The 24,788-nt window shown below is 50.7% G+C and overlaps 1 protein-coding gene across 3 annotated transcripts in view; it reads left to right on the forward strand.

The window, feature by feature from the left end:
- Positions 1-24,788, forward strand: part of ANXA11 (annexin A11) — a 44,772-nt gene that overhangs the window by 3,651 nt on the left and 16,333 nt on the right. For 2 of the 3 annotated variants that reach the window (XM_025918074.2, XM_025918077.2), the window contains exon 2: positions 22,905-22,967. In XM_025918074.2, the coding sequence (XP_025773859.1) occupies positions 22,913-22,967 (55 nt within the window). In that variant the 5' untranslated portion in view covers positions 22,905-22,912. Of the gene's footprint in view, positions 1-20,706; positions 20,741-22,904; positions 22,968-24,788 lie in introns of all 3 variants that reach the window. The other variant, XM_025918076.2, reaches the window with a different exon arrangement.

The following is a 24,788-nucleotide window of genomic DNA, read 5'->3' on the forward strand; positions in this document are numbered from 1 at the left end:
TTTGTGGGGGGGCTGGTGATAGCAGATGTGAGCGTGCTGTGTCCACCTAAAAGGTCATGGCTATTTTTAGGAAGTAGGTGACAAGGCGTGTTTCTGTTGAACTCAACATTAGTGAGCACCCACTGTCTGCCTAGCCTTGTGCTGTGTGCATAAAAGCAAAGGCCACCCCACCCACCCTAGGTTGTCCCCCCTGGATTCCCCTGAGACCTGGAACACTGGATGAGAACCAGGTCTGGAGAGTGGGCATGATCATGAGTTCAGTCTTGGACATGTAGCGTTTGAGGTGCCTCTGAGGTACCAAGTAGGCAGGTATGTGGGGGGCTTTGGAGGGGTCTGGGCTAGAGGGACATTTTTTTGTCCGGATTGTGTCTGATTTAAGGCATGATGAGATTGAGGAACTCACCTTGAAAGCTGAGTAAAGGAAGATGAGCCTATAAAGGAGCCAGGAAAAGAGCAGTCCATGAGGGGGAAGGAAAAGCAGGACAGTGTCAGATCACAGAGGCCAGGGTGAGTCCACCTCAGTAGGAGGAATGGCCAGCGGTGTCCATTGTTGCTGTGGGAAGTGACAAGGAGGGTATTCGGCACTTTATTTAGCCAGGGCAGTTTTGGTGGGATGTTGGAGCAGAAGCCAGACTGGAATGAATGGGTGCACGAGCTGTAGGAGGTGGGGATCTGGGGATACTGAGTGTAGACAGGCTTTGAAAATGTTGGCTTTGAAAGGAAGAAGAGGGATTGGGTGGTGCTGCAGGAGGCCTGCACTGAGGGGATATTTGTTTCTGTTTCTCAATTCATTCTTTTATTCCCATTCCACCCAGGAAGTTAGCACAGTGGGTGGCCTGCAGCCAAGGGTCTCTCCCTGTGTCCCTCTGTGTCATGTAGACAAAGGCACCTGTAAATGTTTGCTTCTTTCACAGAATGGATTCATACTGCACACCTTACTCTGTAGCTTGTGTTTTCGTTAGTTTATCACAGGCAGTAACTCTGGGTTTGCATTCCTCCAGGTCAGTAGCAGCTGTGGAATGTTCTATAGTGCAGATGGACCATAATTTATATAACTTTTCCCTTATTGATGGGCACTGAGACTGTTGACTGTTTTTGTAATTTGAAATTGGAATTGGAAATGTCATTGAATGTATTTATTTATAAGGAAGAGTTGACATTTTTATGACATTAAGTTTTCCAAATCAGGGACAGATCACAGGCCTTGTAATACATCTTTGCGAGATATTATGAATGGGAATCCAACTGGATATGCTAACTGGATAATAATTTTTGTGTGTCCTTTCCACTTTTTGCTGTTTGTTGGTCCTTAATTTTGGCCTTTATCATTATTCATTCCTTCTTTTGGTTATTTTGTTGCTCTACTTTTAATATCTAAATTGGTTCATTTATTTTTAGTCTTTTAATTAATTTTTTTAATGTCTTTTTTTTTTAATGTTTTATTATTTATCTTTGAGAGAGAGAGACAGAGCATGAGTGAGGGAGGGACAGAGAGAGAGGGAGACACCGAAACCAAAGCAGGCTCCAGGCTCCCAGCTCCCAGCGCAGAGCTCAACGCGGGGCTTGAACCCATGAACCCTGAGATCATGACCGGAGCCGAAGTCAGACAATCAACTGAGCCACGCAGACGCCCTTACAATCGCAAAGATAAGCGTGATGAACCTGTATACACCAAACATGGATGCCAGATTAATACATCTAGAATAAATATAAGTACAGCTTGACTTAAATAAAGATCATAATGAGAAATTTTTGGAGCACCTCTCATAATTGATAGATACTCAAGGAAATGCAGATAAGCTCAAGTTAACAGATACATCTAGAGTATGTGTCCCACAGAGAATACACAGCCTTCCCTGTCCGTGAAACCTTCTGGTATGGGTCGTGTAGTTGCCACAAAGAAAATCTTAATACAGCCCAATGAGAAGAAATTTTGCTGATCACATTTAGTAATTATAACCCAGTAAAAGCCCCAGTCAACATTAAAATATGATCATACTGCTCCACAAAAATACTCAGAAATCCAGGATGCTGTCTTCTAAAACATCCTTGGATCAAAACTGATCTACATGGTGGGGCGTCTGGCTGGCTCACCTGGAAGAGCATGTGACTCTTGATCTCAGGGTTGTGAGTTCGAGCCCCATGTTGGGTGTAGAGCCACCCAGGCGCCCCAATATGTGCATTTTTTAAGACAGTAAGTGAAAGGCTCAGAAATGTAGAGGGAGGCATCAGCTAGGGGTTTTCCAATGTTTTGCACGTTTTACAACATGGTCTGTTTAGTTTTCTTTCAGGTTTGTGTGGAATAGGTGGTGCTCAGGTCTCCCCCACCTGCTTCTCAGCTCCCTGATAATCATGAAATAATCCAGTCCCAACTTCTTAGGAGGGATGGGTAAAGTAAGATTTGCCTGCAAGCCCCAAGGACAGGCCCAGGTGCCGCATCTCTCCATATCTGCCCCTTCCTTTAGGTCCAAAGTCACAGTCAGCTCTGACTGGCAATTACACTGTTCCTTCCTCGTTTGGGACAGCACATGACCCTTCTCGATTCCTCAAGGTATGTGACAAAATAGTCAGTACACAAAAATGTCCGAGGGCCCAATGTCAGATACAAAGACAGGGGCCCCCAAATCTTACACCCTTTTGTATCTTTGTATTTTAAGTCACATCAGCGATTTCAGGGGAAATCCTAGTGAGTAGTTTTCCAAGTACTGTATTTGCAGGTAAAGGCAAAAAGCTGAAAAACGGGCTGGAAAAAACCCTCAGCCTGCTGAGGCAGGTTTATTGAAACAGTCTTCAACATATTTTTAATATAAGTATTTCCACTAATAGTTTTTCTTTCTGTTTACCTAATACTCTTTACATACTATATCTATCTATCTATTTATCTATCTGTCTATATATATAGAGAGAGAGATGTATATATTTTTTTATTTTATTTTATTTTTTTTGTTTTTAGATTTTATTTTTCTAAGGGGCTCCTGGGTGGCTCAGCAGTTGAGCGTCTGACTTTGGCTCAGGTCATGATCTGACAGTTCATGAATTTGAGCCCAATGTGGGCTGCTGTCAGCGTGAAGCCTACTTGGGATCCTGTGTCCCCCGCTCTCTGCCCTTCCCCCTCATGTGCATGCACTCTCCCTCTCTCTTTCAAAAATATACATAAAATTTTATTTTTGTTTTTAATTTTTTTAGTAATTTCCACACCCAATATGGGGCTGGAACTCATAATCCCGAGATCAGGCGTTACCCACTCCACCAACTGAGCCAGCCAGGCCCCCCCACCCCCACCCCACATACCAGATATTCTTGATTTTATTCCTTGCATCTTGTTTGCTGTTCATTATTTATTATACTTGGATGTTATCGCTTTTCTGATTTCTGCTGACTTGCTTCGGTTTCTCATCATCCTGCTTCCCTAACCTACCTGCATTAGGATTCTGGTGTGGTCATGGATTGAGAGAGGAGCTCCTCTCTTCAGAAATTGGAGGCCCAAGTCAATGTCCGCTCCATGAGATAGATGGTGCAGGCACCAGGCTCCTTCTGTAAAGTTGCTTCCAGCAATCTCCGGGGCTGTGGTTTTCAAATGTGAGCATATATAAGAATAATCTGGAAAGTTTGTTAAAACACAGGTTTCTGGGCCCCACCCTAGTTGCGACTTAGGAAGTCTGGGGTGAGGACTGGGAATTGTCATTTGTGACAGCCACCCGGGCTGTGTTGATGCGTCGGTCTGGGGGCCACCCTGGGTAGCCCTGCTCCAGGAGCTTCCCCTGCGTGCATGGCCCGGGACAGCAGACTTTCATGGCAGGGCCCTGCTTAAGTTGCCAAGGGAGGCTTGGAAACCCAGTTCTTGTTTGAAGCCACCGTGTGCCAGGCAACAGTTTGTGCTCTGTTACAGAAGTAAGAGAGGGCAGATGGTTGAGGGGGACAACCAGAAGTTCCTGGGACACCGCCCACTGCTGTCTATAATTTGAACTGCTGCTGTGCTTATCAGTCTTGCCATTGGCTAAGCCCCTATCCCTCAGGTTAGGAAGTAGGAATGGTCTGTCGCTACAGTGGCAGGCCAGCTCTCGGTGCTGGGCGGGGCAGCCTCCCACCCGTGGGCTCGAGAATGAACAGGCAAGCAGCTGCCGCCGCCACTTTGCTGATGCTCTGAGAATCATCGCTCCTTCTAGGCTGCCCCCAGGAGTCAGGTCTGGCAGCCGCACATCCTGTCGCTTGGAGCCACCTCCTGACCTTACAGGCCGCGCAGGGATGTGGATGGCCGCTCCAAGACCCAGCTTTGGGATGGAGAGTATCTTGCTGTGCTTCCTCCTCCTGGCTCACCTTTCTCAACTCCAGGTATTAGGCTTAGGTGACTATTTCCAGGAGAGCTTGGGGGAAGAGGCCATTTAAACTCCGAACGGACCCCAGAGAGGTCAGAACGGGCCCCAGTGGGCCAACCGCCACTCTCTGCTGTTGTTAATTCATAGGGAGGGAAACAATGTCCCAGAGGCTTCCGTGGAGCAAAGGTTGTCTTCTGTGCTGCTCGATTTTACGGGGATTTATTTGGGAGACCGCAGAGTCACTTCCTTATTGACAGCCTGTACATTTCCCCAGCCCATTCTCCAGCCCGGGAAAGTGGGTTGGAGCCCAGAACTGTGCTGAGTGGAGGGGAGCCCCCGTGGGCCATTAATGCATCAGCCTGGAAGTCAAAAGACATGGTTCTAGTCTGTGTCCTGCCCCTAGTCAATCCTGAGACGTCAGGCAGACCTCTTCTGCTCTCTGGGTCTTGGTTCCCCACTGTAGTAAAATAGGCCAGTTGAAGCAAATGATTTCATGAAGCCCGCTTCCAATTTCAGTATTCTAGGATTCCTGCATCATCCAATGCTAGCACCCCGGGAATTGACTTTTTATTTCTAAGAGGTGTCTTTCAGAACTGGCTTGCTCAAGTTCAGCCCCGTGGTAAGGCCTATACACCGTCCCATTGCCACTCTCCCAGCCTGCTTTGCCCAGAACCTCTCCAGGCTGGTCAGCCCCAGGTGCCAGGCCTCAGAGGACAGCCTGAGGCACTGCCTGGATAATGATTGACGTAGGCTAGTCTTAATTCATGGCCTGTGGGTGGGGAGTTGAATGTTTAACCGCACCTCTCGGAGGCTTTTTTGTTCAGTGCCTGGGAAAATGTGGTCAGGATCCGTGGAGTGCTGCCCGGTGGCTTTCTGGCTTGTTTCTGTGACTTAATGGCACTGTGCTCACACCTGAGAGGAGAGGCAGCTTCCCCATGAGGGCAGGGCACTGAGGCTCTGCGGTCCCTGCAGAGGGTAAGGCCACTTACCCCCTTTCTCCAGCAGAGTTAGGGATGTTCATACACCTTCTCAAAACGCTTGAGGTCCTGCCTTGGTGTGGGAGGGAGAGAAGGGAATGTCCTTGATGAGTCCTCTCTGCCCCCGGAATTCCTGAAGCCCGTGCACCAGAAGCTTTGACCAAAGAGGCCATCAGAACAGGTGCCACCCAGGATGTGGAAGTGATGAATCAGGGTCCATTCGTATCCTGTCAACGTGCGAGGCCCTCGCTGTGCCCAGCCCTATGCTAGCCAGTGGCAGGAGGAGGAGGGGCCTATCCTACAGCCTGGGCACTCGCTCTGCCCCTAGGAAAAAGTAATTCTGGCCCTGGCACTACTTGGGTGTGTGACCCTTGCCTGTCAGTCGTCTCTAAGCCTTAGCTCCCTTAAGGTGACACTACCGATCTTGTGGGAACATTGTGACGATTAATGAGGTGATCTATTTTGAGCTAATATGTGTGCCTATCATAGGTACTGGAAAAGGCGGAGTATTGTTAGAGCACTGGAGAACATAGAAAACGTTTTAGGCCAAATGCTGATAAGTTCCAGGAAGAGCAGTCATTATGCGTGGAGAGATTCGGGTGGGCTTCCTGAAGGGGCGGGGGGTGCTCTATCTTGGCTAAAGGAAGGCTAAGACTGACCCAGCCTTAAGGAAGGGATAAAGGAGACAAGGAGGACAGACCAGGTAGAAGGAACTGTCTGAACAGAAGTCCTGAAGATGAGAAGTGCCAAGAAAATGCCCTGGCTGAGCCACGGACATGCCATTTCCTGTGAGTCTTTCCATCGCCCATAGACCTCCAGGAGCCTGCCATTTTCCTGCCATGGCACAGTGTGTCCCTTGGCCCAGGGCCCTTTGGCAAACCTTAGGATCCCAGCTACACAGGGGTCAGCCCATACTTGAGCTCTAAAAGAGAATCTTCGGGGCGCCTGGGTGGCGCAGTCGGTTGAGCGTCCGACTTCAGCCAGGTCACGATCTCGCGCTCCGTGAGTTCGAGCCCCGCGTCGGGCTCTGGGCTGATGGCTCGGAGCCTGGAGCCTGTTTCCGATTCTGTGTCTCCCTCTCTCTCTGCCCCTCCCCCGTTCATGCTCTGTCTCTCTCTGTCCCCAAAATAAATAAACGTTGAAAAAAAAAAAATTAAAAAAAAAAAAAATAAAAGAGAATCTTCACAGATCTTTATAGATCTCTGATCTATAGGCTCTGGTGGGGATTTCTTTCCACTTCAGCAGTAAGAAGGTCGGCCGGGACTTTGTCACCGTTAAGCCGCTGGTAAGTATAATTTGAAGGAGAGGTTTCCTGGGGCTTGTAGGTGAGTGGGGAGTGCCTCAGCCGTTTGGACCTGGGATAGATACTGTCTCCTGTCCCCTAGGCTTGAAGGGACTGAGCCTCTCCAAAGCCATTTGAACAGCCACCGCCTTCAGTCTTGTCCGCTACCCCCTTCCCCTACTTCACTGTGAGAGAGGATCTGTGATAGGCCTTGGGCTTTCATATGGCTCGTTGTATCTTAACTGGCAGGGCCCTGGGTGACACCTGTCCCTTTGACTATGTGTGCAGGTGCCTGGGACAGTGCAAGTGGGGAACAGTGAGCAGCTGAAGCAGGCACACCTGGCTGAAGGGGTAGCTGTTGCCTCCCTAGCCGTGTGCTCCCATCAGGAAGTTTAGGACCCGTGTTACCAGATCTGCTATTTTTCCATTAAAACAAAACAAAACAAAAAAACAGGGATGGCTGGGTGGCTCAGTCGGTTAAGCATTCGACTCTTGGTTTTGGCTCAGGTCATGATCTCATGGTTTGTGAGTTTGAGCCCCGTGTGGGGCTCTGCGGTGACAGCGTGGAGCCTCCTTGGGATTCTCTCTCTCCCTCTCTGCCTCTCCCCCACTTGTGCTGTCTCTGTCTCAACATAAATAAACATTAAAAAAACCTTTAAGTCAGGCCCAGAGTCTCTTTTATGCTCTTCCCCCTCCCCACCAGGAGATAAGTGTGAGCTACAAAACCTTCATGGAGCCCCAGGTTCTGAGCAGCACACGTCCACGACCATGGATCCCTCGCAGGCTTACCCATTTAATAGGTGAGGGAGGGAGAGGCCCAGGAGAGCCTTAGGTTGATCAAGGCCCTTCAGAGGGAAGCTGGTTGTCTAGACTCTTCTCCCACCTTCCTCTCCCAAAGAATGCATTTCCTGATTCTCAGCCGGAATCTCCATTCTTACTAGGAATGGCTCCTAAAGCGCTTGTGGGTAACTTCCTGCAACCGCTTTATTGTGTGTGTCCGCAGCCAGAAGGAACCCCGGCACAGGCCAGGACTTTGTGTTCTCCTCTTCTTTCCCCCCGATGGTCTAGCCCAGCCCCGGCACCTCTCCGAGCCCAGGAATGGCATTACCTTGAAGCTAATGGAATTTAAGCTTTGGCTTCGGGGGACACCCCTACCCCCACCTCATTTGCCTTGGCCCTTCGACGAGAGGGGCCCTGGCAGTGGATTCACAAAGTCCTATCATTTTGTAAAATTTGCAAAACATTTTATCATTTCTTTTTTTTTTTTTTTTTAATGTTTATTTTTGAGAGAGAGAGAGAGAGACAGGATGCGAGCAGGGGAGGGGCAGAGAGAGAGACACACAGAATCCGAAGCAGGTGCCAGGCTCTGAGCCGCCAGCACAGAGCCTGACTCTGGGCTTGAACTCACGAGCTGTGAGATCATGACCTGAGCTGAAGTCAGATGCTTAACCCAGACACCCTGACATTGTGTCATTGCTTAAAGAGGGCCCCTAAAATTGTATAAGTTCCAGACCTCCCCAAACCAGGACGAACTCCTGTAGATGCAGCAGCTGACTGGTGTCCTACCTTTTGGACAGTGAGCTCTTGTTTTGGAGGCAGGAGGTGGGGGTCCTGGGTCGGCCCTCTTGAGATCTTGTTATGTCACCTAGGCATGTCCCTTCTTCCCTTCTGGTTGTCAGTGTCCCCATTTGTGAAATGAGGGCTGAGGTGGGGTGGGTAGGAATGAACTGAGTCATCGCTGGGGGGGTGAGTTCTGGTGCCCTAGTTGGTGGGGTCCTGGCCAGTTGGAGTGTGATTGCCTGCCTGTGCAGAGCTTTTCCCTCCCCAGAGCATTTGCATTCCTGGCTGGGTGTGTCTGGCCTGGCCATACAGAACCCGCTCGGAGCCCCAAGTCTCACCATGGTGATTCATGTTGACTGATAATACAAGGGAGCAAAGCTTTATTGAGCTCTTATTCCCAGACACACAGGAGAGGTGAGCACCTGCTCCTCCCCTTCTCAGTTGGAATGGTTTTTCTCTGGCCTTGGTGGTTTATTGCTTCCCATGTCAAAGAAAGCTTGCCAAATTACATAGACTTGTTCACGAATCTTTTACACAAGGAGGGCAGGGACCTTTTCAAAGAGAACACGATGGGAGGATCTGGAAATAAGGAGATCATTGTATGCATTAGTTTTCTATTGTTGCCGTAACAAATTGCCACAAACTTGGTGGCTTAAAACCACACACAGTTTTTTGGTGGTAAAATATATAAAAGATAAAATTTACTGGGGTGCCTGTATGACTCAAGTCAGTTACGTGTCCCACTTCGGCTCAGGTCATGATCTCACAGTTCATGGCTTTGAGCCCTGCATCGGGCTCTGTGCTGATGGCTCAGAGCCTGGAGCCTGCTTCAGATTCTGTGTCTCCCTCTCTGTCTGCCCCCCCCCGCTTGCACTCTGTCTCTCTCTCTCTCAAAAATAAATAAGCACTTAAAATATATATATGTGTTTTTTAAAAAACATAAAATTTACCATTTCAAGCACTTTTCAAAGGTGTGTGGCTCCACCACATTATGTACATTCACATTGTTGTGCGACCATCGCCACCACCCATCTGCAGAACTTTTTCATCTTCCCAAACTGAAACTCTGTCCATTAAACAGAAACTCCCCAGTCCCCGCTCCACAGCCCCTGGCACCCACAGTTCTTGAATTTGGCCACTCCGGCACCTCTTTCCTGGAAGTGGGATCACACAGTATCGGTCTTTTCGTGATGAGTGTATTTCACTGAGCATCACGTCCTCAGCGTTCATCCCTGTTGTAGCACACGTCCGAATCTCCAAATCTCCTTCCCTTTAAGGCCGAGTAATATTCTGTCATGTGTCGTGCACAGCATTTTGTTCATTCATTCCTTCTCATGGGCATTTGGGTTGTTTCCACCTTTTGGTGCTTGTAAAGTGCTGTGGACAGTAGTGTGCTCGTGTGTTTGGGTCCCTGCTTTCTGGTCTTCGGGGTCTGTGACCCCAAAGTGGAATTACCCTACCGTCTGCCACAGCGGCTGCACCATTTACCGCTCAACCTTTCTGTCTTACGCTTTTGTCTCACAGGCCTCGTGGTGTTTGTTGGGCAGGATTGTGTCTTTTCTGGAGGCTCTAGAGGAGAACACACCCCTGTCTCGTGAGGTTCTAGAGGCCGTCTGCATTCCTTGCCTCATGGCCCCTTCCTCCACGGTGCTTCAAATCCGTCCTCTGTGTTCTTCCTTTTCATCCTTAACCCAGCCAGGAAGGGGCCTCCGCTCAGGAAAGGACTCATGTAATTAGATCAGGCCCACCTGGATGGTCTAGGCCAACCTCCCCATCTCATAATTGGTAACCTTGATCATATCTACAAAGCCCCTTTTGCCATGTAAGGTAACATGTTCACACGTTCTGGGGGATCAGGGTGTGGACTGTCTGGGATATTTTTGAAGGACCTAATTAAGGAACATGATGGTGCCTTGATCTCGGGCTTTGAAAAGCCCTCCTCCTTACCAACATTGTCCTGGGACACCCCATGGTTGTATAGTTGGTTAGGCACGCCCCTCCTGTGTGGGCTGGACACGTGGTAGGTGAGTACCAGACACTGACCAAGTTGGGGTGTATGTCCAGGATCTTCGATGACCCTTTTCCCCCTTTCCGAACAATCGCAGCCTGTCCTCTTGGCCTCTTGGGAGACACCAGCACTGTGTGAGTTGGTCACAGAGTTAAGAGAGCTGTCCCATACTTGACAAAGTTTTTTTTTCTTTTATTGCTTCCTTCAGTACTCACGGCAACTCCATGGTAGGTGGGCAGGTCATATCTTTGCAGACAGCATCGAAATTGAGAGAGGTAGAGCTGCTCCAAGAAGGTCACACAGCAAGTGGTGGAGCCAGGACCCAGATCCTAGCTTCCAGGCTAATGCTTTTTAGGGAGAAAGTTGAAATTACCTGAGTGCCTACTATATGCTAATAAGCTGCATGGTGGGTAGCTTTGTATATGGGTATCAGTGTATCGAATCCTTCCAGCCACATAGTTGGATAGATGTTTCTTCCCCAATTTTCCCGGTAAAGAAAAAGTCTCAAAGGTGTCAAGCAAGATGCCCAAGGTCACCCAGCCAGCAAGTGGTAGAGCTAGACTTGGAATCATTGTCATCGGGCTTGAAACCCCATGTATCACCCTGGTTCCTCCGCAGCAGTGTTAGAAGATGATATCAGATCTGTGTGGGCTGTGGGCAAAACTCATACGGCAGAGCCGAGATGTTTCTTGTGACTGTCCTGTGATATTTGTGGCTCTTGACGGGGGAGCGTGGGTTGTGTGAAGATGGGGAACTGGTTTAGGGTCCGGGAGGGAGAGCAGTTGGTGGTAGCAGGACCTACAGAGTATCTGGGGATGGACGCTGGTGATGCTTAGGCTACAAGTCGTGGGATGAGCCACTCGGCTTCCTCTTTCCCCACTCAGGGGCGGGGTCCAGGGAAGGAACTCCCCAAGTTGCCTTCCTGCGAGCCACTGAAAGGCTGTGTTGCATAGACAGTAACCGCTCTGGGGTGTGGATGCGCTGCACCCCTGGGGGCCCAGGTGATCCTGGGGAAACGGCCTTGGGTTGGACTTTGCAGGAAAGGGCGAGGGACTTGAGAGCGAAGGGGGCAGCCAGGAGGGCTCAGGCATCCCTGGCACTCGTGCCTGATTAACGTGTGCGGGCCCCTCCTCCTTGTTTCTCAGGTGGTTCCAGGAGCAGCCCCTCTTGCTCAGGTGGCGTAACCAGGAGGCGCCTCCCCAGGCGGAAGTGGTGAGGCAGACACAGACCTGGCTCTCAGCCTGAACTGCACTTGGAAGCACAGCCCACAGTTTCCCTTTTTTGGGGTGGGTTTCCTCAGGTCCTGACCATGACTTGGACTTTTCACTGCCACTGCGTCTGTCACAAGACCCTTGGCATCGGCAAGGACCGAGGCCTGAGCCCTTGTCACGTTCTGGGCTTTGGGTGTGAGCCAGACGGTGACACCATATCTGGGTTCACCTTCATTTTCCATCGCTCCGAAATCCCGAATCGGGGATCGGCCTTCGACTAAGCGTCAGCTCTTCCCGAAGCCCGTTCGGTGCTGTGTCAGAGGCAACGGTCCCGTGAACAGGAGCGAGCCAGGTTTGTCGGAGAGCTGTGCTGTGCTCTCTCTCATCCCAGCTGAGATGAGAGAAAATGGTTTCCGTTAGTGCGGGGCCCAGGTGGAAGTGTCAACGCCAGTTCCTGGGTGCCTGCAGGGCTGGAGCTTTGTGCAGGGGCGCGGGGGCTCTTCCCCAGCGCCCTCCTCCTGAGCAGGTTTCATCTCCAAGAGGCCTTTTCAGAGATGCTCTTCTCGCCCCCCCCCCCCCCCCACCATCAGCTTCTTGCCTCTGTTTCCCCAGCCCCTGCCATTCCTGGGGCTTGCACCAGGCCCCCAGGGCGCCCAGGTGTGCAGAGGGAAAGGAAAGAAAACTTTGCCAGTCTCATGTTCGTGATTTTTCCTTGGGGAGATGAGAACATCCAACACAGCCGTTCCCAGGACCTGCTGCTCCCAGGGCTGGACTTGGTGTGAGAGAAGGGACTGGTGGACTGGATTCTACTCTTCACGTCCTCTGCCCCCACCTCTAGTTTTACTCCACAACTCTACACCCTGTCCCCTCTGCCCGCACACTTCTCATCATGAGTGTTATCAAATGGTCTGGGGGTCTCTGGGCCCCTCTAACTCTGTTTGCTGTTTTATACCGGGGAAACAGATATAATGAAAGGTTAAGTGATACAAGGAGAACATATCTGATATTAAACTGTTAACTGTCCCCAGTTTACAGATGTGGAAAAGTGAGGCTCAGAAAGGTTAGGTAACCTGCCCAAGGCCACACACCTAGTAGAGATCAGGACTGGAATTTGAACCCGTGTAGTCTGGCATCAGAGTTCATTTCTTCCCACCACCCTATCCTGCCTTTGATGGAGCACCTGGGATCACAGTGAGGCTTGATGGTCCCAATTCCTAATCCCATACTCTTCCATCAACTGGTGTATTTTAGTTTTTGAGATACTAGTTTCTGGGGCTGGAGGAAGTATAGTATAGCCGGGGGGGGGGGGGGGGCAGGGGAGGGGCGAGGGGAGGGCAGTGAAAGGCCTGGGCTTTGGAGTCTGACTGCTTGGGTGTGAATCTCGGCTCAGTCATTTGCTAGCTGTAACATTGGGCAAGTTTCCTAATCTCTCCATACCTCAGTTTCCTTATCTCTAATAGGGCATCATTATTTTAGTGTTTTGTAGAATTGTTGTCAAGTTGAATTCCACATAAAGCACTTAACACAGTGCCTAGCACATAATTATTCAATAAATGGTAACTGTCGTCATGATTGCCTAATAAGTTTGGGAAATTTGGGGATAAAGTTAAGTAGGCTCCTTTGTTACAGGATTTCTCAGAGCCTTTATTATGCTATTATGAATTGGCACTTTGGGGAGGGGATGTGGTAGGCAGCATTTTCCAAAGTTTTTGGACAACTGATCTCTCTCTCTTTGCATTCGTCTAAATTCTCAACTTGCAAGATATTAAGCTGGTGTCCAAGAACACAGTTCAGGAAACACTGAACTGTACATCAAGCTGCCTGTTTCTGCTTGCTAAGGCTGAGCTGCGGGTGGGGGGTCCAGGTCAGTGCTGAGCCAGCTCTGAATGACTGTATGTGGCATAGCTCTAGCCTGTACCTGGCTTCCCTCCTACCCTTCAGGTGTGGGGAGAGGAAAGTGGTGTGAGCCTAGGCACCTGAGGATCTCTGGAGCCTTCTGGCCATAAGGAATGGCCTTGGCAAACCCCGATTCAGAGCATATTTACTGCATTTCCTTCTGCCCTGGGAAGAGGGGCCTGAAAGTAGGTCTCCAGTGGCAGGACCGACTGAGACCACCAAACGAGCCAGCCTAGCTCAGGATGAAGTGGCCACAGGTTTTGCAGCGTGGCTGTGTTAGGAGAGAGCAGGCAGCAAGCAGAGTTCTACCACGGACCCTCTCCCTAGTGTGTTAGTGGCTTGAGTAAACAGTGCCCCTGGTGTATTTTAGCTGCAAAACCAAAGGGGTTGGAAATTAGATATTCTTCAAGGTCGCTTCCAGTGTGAACATTTGGGAGTCTATAGACCTAGGACTGGAGTAAAAACCTAAAGACCCCTTTAGGAGTCCTAGAATGCAAAAGGAAGGACGAGCCCTGAGAGGTAAAGCCCTCCTTCCAGCCCTCCTCCCAATCCCACTTCACGCCCACGGGTTAGTGAGGTCTGCGGAGATCCGGATGGAGCTGGTTCCTGGTCACATTTGGGATCCTTTTTCCATGTAAGATTCTTGGAAGTGGATTACTTTGGGTAGGTGTTTCTGCTTGCTTTGGGCTTCATTTGCATCCTGTCTGGGTCATTGTCTCCTGTTGTCCTGCCCACTGACCCAGGGAGAATGGCCCACCACTCCTGGGGCAGTGTATGGAGGCCAGAAGTTGCTCAGACTGGCTGGGGGCGAACTAACTTTATCTCTGCAAACAGTGCCACGTAAGAATGTGCACCATTAATTACACCCGAGTCTGCCCAAACCTAGCCTTGCACTGAAGCGAGGAGAGTTTACAGATAAGCAAATACATCTCCTGCTTTAAAACAGTTGTATATACATAGGAGCATACATAAACCACGCGCGCGTGCATACACATGCATTTTTGTGTATGTTTTGGGGGAGGGGGTCTTGAATTATACATGAGAAACTGCTCAGCGGCAACCTTGGGTAGAGAGACCTTTTGTTTTCACTTTGTGTCTTTCTGGCTGTGTTTGAATTTCCCTACAATATGTTCTAATCTTTTTATTTTATTCTTTTATTTTAGTTTTATTTATTTATTTATTTATTTATTTATTTATTTTGAGAGAGAGAGAGAGAGAGCACGTGAGCATGAGCAGGGGAGGGGCAGAGAGAGAGGGAGACACAGAATCTGAAGCAGGCTCCAGGCTCTGAGCTGTCAGCACAGGGCCTGATGTGGGGCTCGAACTCACGAACCTTGAGATTATGACCTGAGCCGAAACCAAGAGTCGGACACTCAACTAACAGAACCACCCAGGCACCCCTGTTCTTTTTTAATTCTATTTTCTATTTTTTTAAGTGTAATTTATATTTCAGAGCAGTTTTAGAGTCACAGCAAAATTGAGTGGAAAGTACATTACTATCAGCACCTGTTATCAACACCCCTACCAGACAAGTACATTTGTTACAATTGATGAACCTACGTGGACACATCGTAATCGTCCAGAGTCCATAGTTTACCTTAGGGTTCACTTCTAGTGTTGGACATTCCCTGAATTTTAACTAATATACCCACCGTTTTAGTATCATACAGAATAGTTTCACCGGCCTAAAAAGTCGTCTGTGCTTTGCCTGTTCATCCCTCCCTACTCCCTAATTCCTGGAAACCACTGATTTTTTTTTTTTTTTTTTTTTTTTACCCCTGATGAGTTTTGCCTTTTCCAGTCTGTCAAGAGTTGGAATCCTGCAATATGTAGCCTTTTCTCATACGCACTGCATGTCTTTTCGTGGATTGACAGCTCATTTCTTTCTAGCACTGAATAATATTCCATCATCTGGGTATTCATCCATTCACCTACTTAAGGACTTCTTGGTTGCTTTCAAATGTTGACCATTTTGAATAGAGGTGCTGTAAACATCTGTGTGCAGGTTTCTACGTGGACGGGTTTGCAACTCACTGGGGTTAGTACCAAGAATTGCTGGATTATAGGGTAAGATAAGAAGCTGCCAGACTCTTCCAAGGGGTCTGTCCCCTGTTGCACTCCCACCAGCAGTGAGCAGGAGCTCTGGTTGCTCCCCGGCCTCACCAGCATTTGGTGTTGTCACTGTGTGGGATTTGGGGCATTCTGATAAGTGTGTAATGGTATATCGTTGTTTAATTTGCAATTCCCTAATGTCTGATGGGGAGCATCTTTTCATCTGCTCAAATGCCATCTGCGGGTCTTCTTTGGTGAGGTGTCCAGGCCTTTGGCCCATTTTAAAAAATCAGGTTGTTTTCTTACTGTTGAGTTTTTAAGGGTTCTTTTCTATATTTTGGATACAGCCCTTTATCAGATGTGTCTTGCATAAACTTTTTCTCCCAGTTGGTGGCTTGTCTTCTCTTCTTTTTGTTTTTAAAAATATATCAGCCGAGAATCATCTGAGCTGCATGACTTAAACTCTATATTTAAATTCTTGCATACAACCAGATTGAGGATTTAATATTAAAAGATGAATACACAAATGAATACTCCAGCCCCCAGGCTGGGGAAGGCCAATAGAGAGGTCATCCCCCAAAAGCTTCCACTCTGGTCCAGGCCTGCCTGGCTTGCTGCAGGGCACAGAGGGGCGGGAGGTCTCAGGGATGATGCTTTCAGGCCTCCCCTTCTGTTCAGCATTAGCCTGCTGCAAGCTCTGTCCCCCCCCTGAGTCCCGTGCTGGCCTTCTGGGGAAGATACTTCCGTGTCCTTGTGCCCGGCATGGCACTGCCACCACCCAACCCTCCCTTTCTCTTCCATGTCCCGGAAAAGTCAGCCTGGACACCAGGAGGTGTGCATAGCCCAGCCTTGCTGGAGGCTCCTGTCTCCCTCTCCCCTTGATGAGGTGGGGAAACGACTAGGCTCTCTGTTACGGGAGGGGGGCGAGTGAGCGGGAGGAGTAAGGTTCTCGTTCTGGACGATTTTGCCTCTTCTGCCAACACAGCATTTCTAGATTCCTGCGTTTGAGGACTCTGGCTCCTGCCCTTGTGGAGCGCTTGAAATGTAACCATATGCTTGCATACGTATACACAGCTTTAGGAAACAGGCCCTTTTACAGTCCTTGAGACTGTAGAGTATATAGTGTGTGCCTGCTGTATGCTTTCAGCATTCGCTTTGATGGAATTATGGAGTGGGGTTCGTGAGCAAACGGCTAAGGAAGAATTCTTGAGACGTTGTTGGTGCAAAAAGGTGATTTTATTATAGCACAGGGACAGGACCCGTGGGCAGGAAGAGCTGCACTGGGGTTGTGGGGAGTGACTGATGATATACTTTTAAGTTTGTGGAGGGAGGGGGATAGAGATAAAGTGTGTTTTTTTTTTTTTCAACGTTTATTTATTTTTGGAACAGAGAGAGAGCATGAACGGGGGAGGGGCAGAGAGAGAGGGAGACACAGAATCGGAAACAGGCTCCAGGCTCTGAGCCATCAGCCCAGAGCCCGACGCGGGGCTCGAACTCACGGACCGCGAGATCGTGACCTGAGCTGAAGTCGGACGCTTAACCGACTGCGCCACCCAGGCGCCCCGAGATAAAGTGTGTTTTAAAGGAATTTGGAAGCAAGGCTTTCAGGGTTTTGAGGGGCTAGCTGCTGTTGAGATAAGGTTACTTGTGGTTTGTAATAAAAAGCATGAAGGCACGAAGGCAGCCATGAGCTCCTTGAGCAAGGTCACGCTCTGCGTATATCAGATGTGTGTCAGTGGGCTTCAGGTTGTAAGGAGATGTAATTCAAGCTACATTTCTCTTGCTTTTGTTTCCTCATCAGCCTGGCACTATGAGGCTCGGTTCTGATGCGATCCTGGGATGCCCAGGTCTAGGTGCTCGTCTTCAGGGCTTGCTACTGGGAAGAAAGGCTAGGCAGTATAAGCTAGAAGGTGTCCCAGTACCTGAAAGGAAAGAGTGTTTCCTGGAGTGTGGAGCGCAGAATCACTTACATCAGAATCACTGGGGATGGGGATGGGGTGATTGTTTAAATTGCAGATTCCTCGGTCCTTCCCAGGTTGAAGGGCCCAGAATGACTGGGGCCACGGCACAGGCATTTTCAGCGAGCAGTCCAGACGATTCTCGTGCGTGATGAAGCAGTGCTACCCAGAGTGTGGTCCACAGTCAAGCAGCATCGGCACCACCTGGAAGCTTCCATGTGGAAAATACAGAGTTGGAGGCCTGTCCTAGACCTACCAATTCAGAGACTGTGGGGAAGGGACCCAGCAGTCTCGGTTTTAACAAGTCCGATGGGGGATTGTTTTGCAGACTGAAGTTGGAGAAGCACAATTTAGCCAGAGACGGGCCACAGCTGGATGAAATCAAGTGTCCAGTGGCAGGTGGGATGGCCCCAGTGAGGAAGCAGGGGTGGTGTTTGTTTCACATGGGCCCAAAAGTGGCAGGACTGGAGGCTGGACGTTCCCCAGATACTGGTGTCTGAGAATTGGAGCAATCCTGAAAGAGGCCAGCTGCCTGCCTTGAGGAATAAGCTCTCTCCAGTGAGTCCCCAGGTCAGCGTCCTGACCAGAGCCACCGTAGAATGGGGGATATGCCCCAGTCTGTGAGACTTGCATCAGCAATGTGAAGCATTCCTCCCCAGGCACCTTTCTCCTTTGCTGAAGGACAGAAGTAGGAGAAGGGCCTGGTCAGTGCGGAAGATGCCATACTTTTAGACGCCAAAGAGAAAGCAGATCTGCTAGGTTGTAGCTCACTGTGTTCTCCTCTGCGGTGGAGAACGAGGGCTGGACAGGCACTGGGAGAGGATGGTGAGGAGCCCCTAGCAGCCCTGCCTGAGTTCACCTCCGAGCGGGGATATGGCAGCCCCGGGGTGCCGGGAACACCTCCACCGAGTACAGCAGGCCCTGGTGGTGGCCTCTTCTTTTAAAAAAAAAATGTTTATCTATTTTTGAGAGAGAGAGTGAGACAAAAGATCCGAAGCAGGCTCTGCACTGACAGCAGACAGCCCAATGCGGGGCTCGAACTACAAACTGAGATCATGTCCTGAGCCGAAGCTGGACGCTTAACCGACTGAGCCACAAGCCACCCAGGCACCCCCGGTGGTGGCTCAAAGTTACACAAAGACTGGACAATGAGCAGATTTCTTAATGTTCACAAAGGGGAAAGCATGTGGGCACTGTGAGTCAGAGAGTTGGATCCCAGCAGCCTCCTGGCTGGGTAGGCACTGGGGGCAGGGATGGTGCACCCCAAGGGTGCCCTAGGTCATCCAGCTGCCGTCGCCCTTCTCCTGGGGATTATTAGGCAGGTAAACCAGAGGACTCGAGGCATGGGCAGTGTGTTAGAATCCTCACTTGACGCAGGCCCTCTTTAAACCATCATGAAGTTGATGGGGACTCGTGTGTGGTGTTGTGGTAGAGTTGGGGGCCGGATGGCTGGCTGAGTGGCTGCACCTGCTGTTGTGGGGCTGGCGTGTGGTCGGCAGTGACAGTTCAAGAGTGTGGTCCTTGGCCCTTTTCTCCCAGTTGCTTGGAAGAAAGCAGATGTCATGCTTACCAAATCAGCGGCTATAAAACAAAACCGAGCATGAAGATGTTTGATATCGGAATGTCCGCACATCAGCAGGCTGAGCAGCAGGCTGAATGATCGGGAGTTTAACAGGAATCCGCATCAGGTCTCCTTGTCCAGAACTTTCTCTCAGTGTACCCCCCAGAGAGGCAGGGAAGAGGGAGGCGGTGGTCCTGTCCTGCCCTGTACTCTTGGGGGACCACAACTGGGGCCTTTGCTTCTGAAGAGGGCTCCGCGACTGAGAAGGGAGTGAGTTGCAGACCGGAAGTGGTGGGGAAATGAGGCTGCTTGCAGGAGAGGGCGTGGACTGGAGGTGGACTCACAAGGGGAGGGGAAGACCCAGGGATGAAAGCCTGCTCCCCGGTCATGGGTTTAGACCCGGCTTACTGACAGGGGACAAATTTTTTTTTTTTTTTTTAATTTTTTTTTTCAACGTTTATTTATTTTTTTGGGGACAGAGAGAGACAGAGCATGAACGGGGGAGGGGCAGAGAGAGAGGGAGACACAGAATCGGAAACAGGCTCCAGGCTCTGAGCCATCAGCCCAGAGCCTGACGCGGGGCTCGAACTCACGGACCGCGAGATCGTGACCTGGCTGAAGTCGGACGCTTAACCAACTGCACCACCCAGGCGCCCCTACAGGGGACAAATTTAGACTCTTGCTGGGAAGTCTGCAAAGCCCTCCTGGGAATGAGTGCCATCACGCTGGGAGCAGCCTGAGGCTGCCCTGTGGTCCTGCCCTGGGCGGGGACACACTAGTGGATCCTCTGGGTCTGGGTCCCCTGGTACATTTATGTAATAATGCTAACCCCAGGCTCTGAGCCAGGCTGCCTGGGGCTGAATAGACCCTGTGTGAGTTATTTAAATCTTGGAAGGACAGCCATGGCCTCAAGTGAGCTCAGAAATCCGCACCTGAATCAGGCCTTTTTTAAAGCTGTTTTTTTAATAGGCAATACATGTATGTGGCAAAAAAAAGTGTAAATATAAACCGTAAGCTTCATTTCTATTCCCAGTTTTCCCTTCCAAAGGCAACCGGGGTTACCAAGTTTCTTGTTTATCATTCCAGGGATGGTGTGTGTGTGTGTGTGTGTGTGTGTGTGTGTGTGTGTGTGTGTATGCATATACACCACTGAGTTTGTATGTTTACATTTTTTTTAAAGATGTTAGCTTACAATAGCCAAATTATGGAAAGAGCCTAAATGTCCATCAACTGACAAATGGATAAGATGTGGTTTATATATACAATGGAATACTACTTGGCAATGAGAAAGAATGAAATCTGGCCTTTTGTAGCAACGTGGATGGAACTGGGGAGTATTATGCTAAGTGAAATAAGTCAGGCAGAGAAAGACAGATACCGTATGGTTTCACTCTTCTGTGGATCCTGAGAAACTTCACAGAAGACCATGGGGGAGGGGAAGGGGGGAAAAAGTTACAGAGAGGGAAGGAGGCAAACCATAGGAGACTCTTAAATACTGAGAATAAACTGAGGGTTGATGGGGGGTGGGGGAGAGGGGAAAGTGGGTGATGGGCACTGAGGAGGGCACCTGTTGGGATGAGCACTGGGTGTTGTATGGAAACCAGTTTGACAATAAATTATATATATATATATATATATATATATATATATATATATATATAAAAGATGTTAGCTTAGTGTATATACCATTTTCACCTTGATTAGTAACGGTGACCATTACCTATCCCCACACGTAGGACTGGCTAATTCTAAAAATAGCTACAGCATATTTACTGTATGGATCTGTTCTGATGAACTTAACCAGCCCGTTGCAGATGGTCATTTAGGGGTTTGTTGTTGCAACAGAATGCCCCAGTGAGATCCACGTCTGTGTTATTTCACACAGGTGTCGGTGTGCCTGGGAAATCGATTTCTAGAAGGTGAGTTTCTGGGTCAGAACTTGGCGTGTTACGTTCTGACATCTCTGTGTTTGTAATTGGCAGCTCTCCTAGCGTATTAGCATGGGTGAGCACCTTCAGTTGCTTTTCTAGAATGGCCTGTTCACATCATTTGAGTTCCTCTAGTGGTTGTTGGGTTTGTTTGTTTTTTTTAAATCACAAAACAATTTTCTTAAATTTTTCATTTCTCTTGTCTTTTTGCTGTTTTCCTTATTTGTTTCTTATTGTGCAGAACTTATTTTTATGTCTTTGGGGCTTGGGGCCACCTCTCATATTGAAATCTCTAGCTGAAATTAATTTTGATGTGTGGAAACGGGGTAGTATCCAGCTTTTGGTTGTTCGTGGTTTTGTTTTGTTTGTTTGTTTTTCCCTCCCTGGCTATGGATGGGCCTTTTGGCCTCAGTCTTCCGGGAGGAGACGAGAAGGGCATGGAAGGGTCTTTGGTGCCCAAAGTTTCTGCTTAATGGTGATCTCCAGAGGGAAGGGCGTCTGGAACACAACTGCAGCTCACACTGACCTCGTGCAGGGTGCTTCCTCTTCCTCCCATCAGAAGGTTCCTGGTTCATCCATCATTCAGATTTCCAGGCTCTCCTCATCAGCAGGGTCTGGGGATTCTGTCAGAAGGGTCAGGCCTAGGGCAGGACCTGGGAGGACTTTATGCTGACGGCTCAGCCAGCCACGGGGGGGATGAGACAGACCGAGGGCAGCACCACTGGGACCCTCAACCACCTACCTCACCACAGTGTGCAAGGGGAAGGGTCTTTGGCCCATTCTGCTCGTGGCCAATTCTAGCTCTCTCCAAGGTCACCAGGCCATCATCTGGCCTCCTGCTGCCCTGCCTACAGTCGCCCCTGCTGACACATCCCACGTCCATCATTCCTGTGGGCCCTGTGGGGACCAGTGAGTGGCACCTTAAGGAAGCCCGTCAGCCTCCTTGACAACAACATGCACAGATCTCCAAAGGAGCTATGAAGGGCAACTAGAATCTTGTGGGTGGACGATGGCATCTAGAGCAGTGGTTCTCGGAGTGGGCTCCCCGCACCAGCAGCGTCACCTGGGAATTAGTTAGAAATGCAGATTCTGGTTCTGCTGACCCAAACTGCGGCGGGGCCCCGCAACGTGTTTAAAAAGCCCCTCGGGGGTTCACACGCTGCAGTTTGAGAACTAGGCTGGGGCCCAATGTACAGGGAGAAGGCGGTCACCGGGGGTCAGCAGGTATGACTGTTGAGGGGGCCTACGGGTTTCCTGCCACTCCCACCTGTCATTGAGTGCCTCTGCAAACCGTGGCAGCCGCCAGTGAGCAAGAGGAAGGAGGCTGCATGACAGTCTGAGTGGTCTGGGTCACAGCAGGTCTGTGTCCCTCCTGGGCAGTTCAAGTGGCGTGGCGCAGGCAGAGGGATCTGTATATAGAGGGACTTAGTGAGAGCAGGTATCCTACCGGCCACCAACAGGCAAGCGTCCTGGGTCCCCGGCCTTTCCCCTCCCCTACTCCTGATCTGCAAGACACTTACCCTTTCTGGGCTCCCAACTGCCTCGCTCGCCCTCACTCCAGATCCTGGGTCAGATGAGCTGTCCTGAGGTGTCTGGTTGCTAGAAATGATGATTCCGTGCCACAGTACTATGCCTGAGGAACCAGAGGTTGGAGAATGAAAAATGTAGCTTGGGGCAGATGCACTTCGGAGGCCACCGTGGATAGCTTGGGGTCTGTCGGTCGGGCTCAGGGGACAGGGCCTCTGGCTGGATGGTGATGAAGACACTGGAAAACAAAGACAAATAGACCCAGACCCCTGAGAACGAGGCAGTGCGCGCTCGCCCCTGAGGTCAGAGAGCAGCTCCCCACGTGCAGCATCCTGTGTCGGCCGAGGTGGGAGCGAAGCGTGGGAGAAAGGGGTTTGCCAGGAAATGCAGCCACTGGTGCGTGGTGAAGCCTGTCGTGGGTGTGGGCGCAGGCATGGGTCTACCCTTGCTTCCCTGTTCTAGCTGGGGGCCCACCCAGCAAATAGAAGGTGAACTGGGCTGGCCCAGGTCACGCCCGAGGCGGCCCCTCCTCCTGCAGGGGCCTGGCTTGTGGGTGTCCCCATTGTCGGGAAGGCTGGTGGCGGCTCCCGGCAGAGCCTGAGCATGGTTTCTTCCTCTTCCCCTTCAGATCGAACCATGAGCTACCCAGGTTATCCCCCGCCCGGAGGCGGCTACCCGCCGGCTGCACCAGGTAAGAGGGTCGGGGCCGGCGGGGAAGGGAATGAATGCCCTGTCTGCCCAACATCCAGGAGTGGAGAGGGGGAGAGGAATGGTGCTTTCTAGTCATTTCCTCACTACCCCAAGGGCTCAGCCAGGTGGGGAGGGGCTGGAGAAAGGCCTGGATTGGAAGCACTTCTGGAAAGCCGGGACAAAGCCGAGACCCAGTTTCTTGCGTTATTAGCTGATAACAGCAGGCAAATGCCTTCTTTTCTCAGAGACTCCATTTTCTCAGTCTTCTCCTTTGCAAGTGGTTTCAAGTATCTCTCCTCACTGGGCTATCCCAGATACTAATGAGGTAGCCAGGTAAAGCCTCTGGCACCGTGTCCTCCAAAGCACTGTTAGGTGACCATTGCCCCTTGTCACTTCTCCTACCCCGGGCTCAAACACGTGGTTGTGCAGCGGCAGGGTCCCTCCTGCCAAGGGAGGAAGAGGAGGCAGTCACTAAGGGTCAGATGGGCCTCCTGCAGCTGCCAGATGCTGTGGCCTGATAGCAATGGGGCTGCACCAGTGGTCAGGCCGTCAGAACCCGGCCCCAGCTCCAACACCTCTCTCTTCACACTTAGAAGTTGGCTCCTCTGGCCCCAGCCCCTCCTAGGTTCCTGAAATGAGACTGGGCCCCATGGTGGGGGAGGAAACGAGGTCTTCTGAGATGAGGAGGAGAGGGGATCATTCCAGGCTGGTCATCCTGAGGTTGCCTGAGCTGCACTGCCCCTCGCCCCCACAAGACCACCAGGCACATTCATTTCCCCAGAGCCGAGGTCCTTGAGTCTGAGCACCTATGGCTCCTGCAGGCCTCCTGAGCCCACCCTGCCATCCGACAGGTGGAGAACGGGCCTGGAGCAGGGAGGTGGCTTGGCCACTGTTGTGTGGCATATCGAGTTGAGCGGGGCCATTTCCCTCTGAACGAGACACAGCCTGGGTCTGCCGGCACTGGCCTCATGGTCCTCTCTCCAGTGGGGATCCTGCCCTTGTGTCTTACCCCTGCCACACTGAGCAGCACTGAGAGGAGGTGATTCCCAGCAGGGTCTGTCCTCAGTGTCCCGGAGCCCTGGTCAGGAAGGCATATAACAGGCCAGCGGCCCGCACCGTGATGCTAGCTGCCACTCCCCTTGTCCCGGCACCTGCTGCAGCATGGGAGCCCTGCATGGGCATTAGGTCTTAGTCCTGCTCGCAGCAGTGTGACACAGATGAATTATTATCCCTACTTGTCAGCTGAGGAAGCTGAACTAGAGGGGCTGAGTCCCTCGCCCCAGGGCACACACTCAGTCCCTCTGGGTTCAGAGCTGGGCCTTTTTACGGCTCTCCCCCAATGGCCCCCCTTGTAGGGATGGGTGTCTGTGTTTTCTGTGACCCAGCCCTGTCTCCCTCCACCCTCCCATCCTGCTCTCCCTGCCCTTCACGGACTTACGATCGCAAACAACCCGGTCAGCAGGACACCCACCCCTCCCTGCCATGCTGTTGCTTCATTGTGGATTCTCGGTGCTCTCTGAGCTCACCGCTGTCATGGGCTCAGCACAGCATCCCCAAAGACCTGTTGTTTTTTTTTTATGTCTGTATTCCTGTTCCATGATGGTGAGCCCAGGAGGGCAGGTCTGCCCTTGGCCCTCCTACCTCCTTAATAATATCCCACAGAGGTCCTGGGAGTGTTTGCTGAACCCCACCTTCCTCGGAAGGAGGTGGGGGTCCCTCTCTTCTCTTCTTCTGGCAGTGGGATTGGGTTCAACTCTCTCGCCTGAGTGTTTTCCGTGGGGTCTGTTGTGCTGTCCCCAAGGCCCTGCTTTCGTCTCCCCCC

This window comes from Puma concolor, chromosome D2 (genome assembly GCF_028749965.1).
Source record: "Puma concolor isolate L17-30 chromosome D2, mPumCon1.1.hap2, whole genome shotgun sequence".
NCBI lineage: Eukaryota > Metazoa > Chordata > Mammalia > Carnivora > Felidae > Puma > Puma concolor.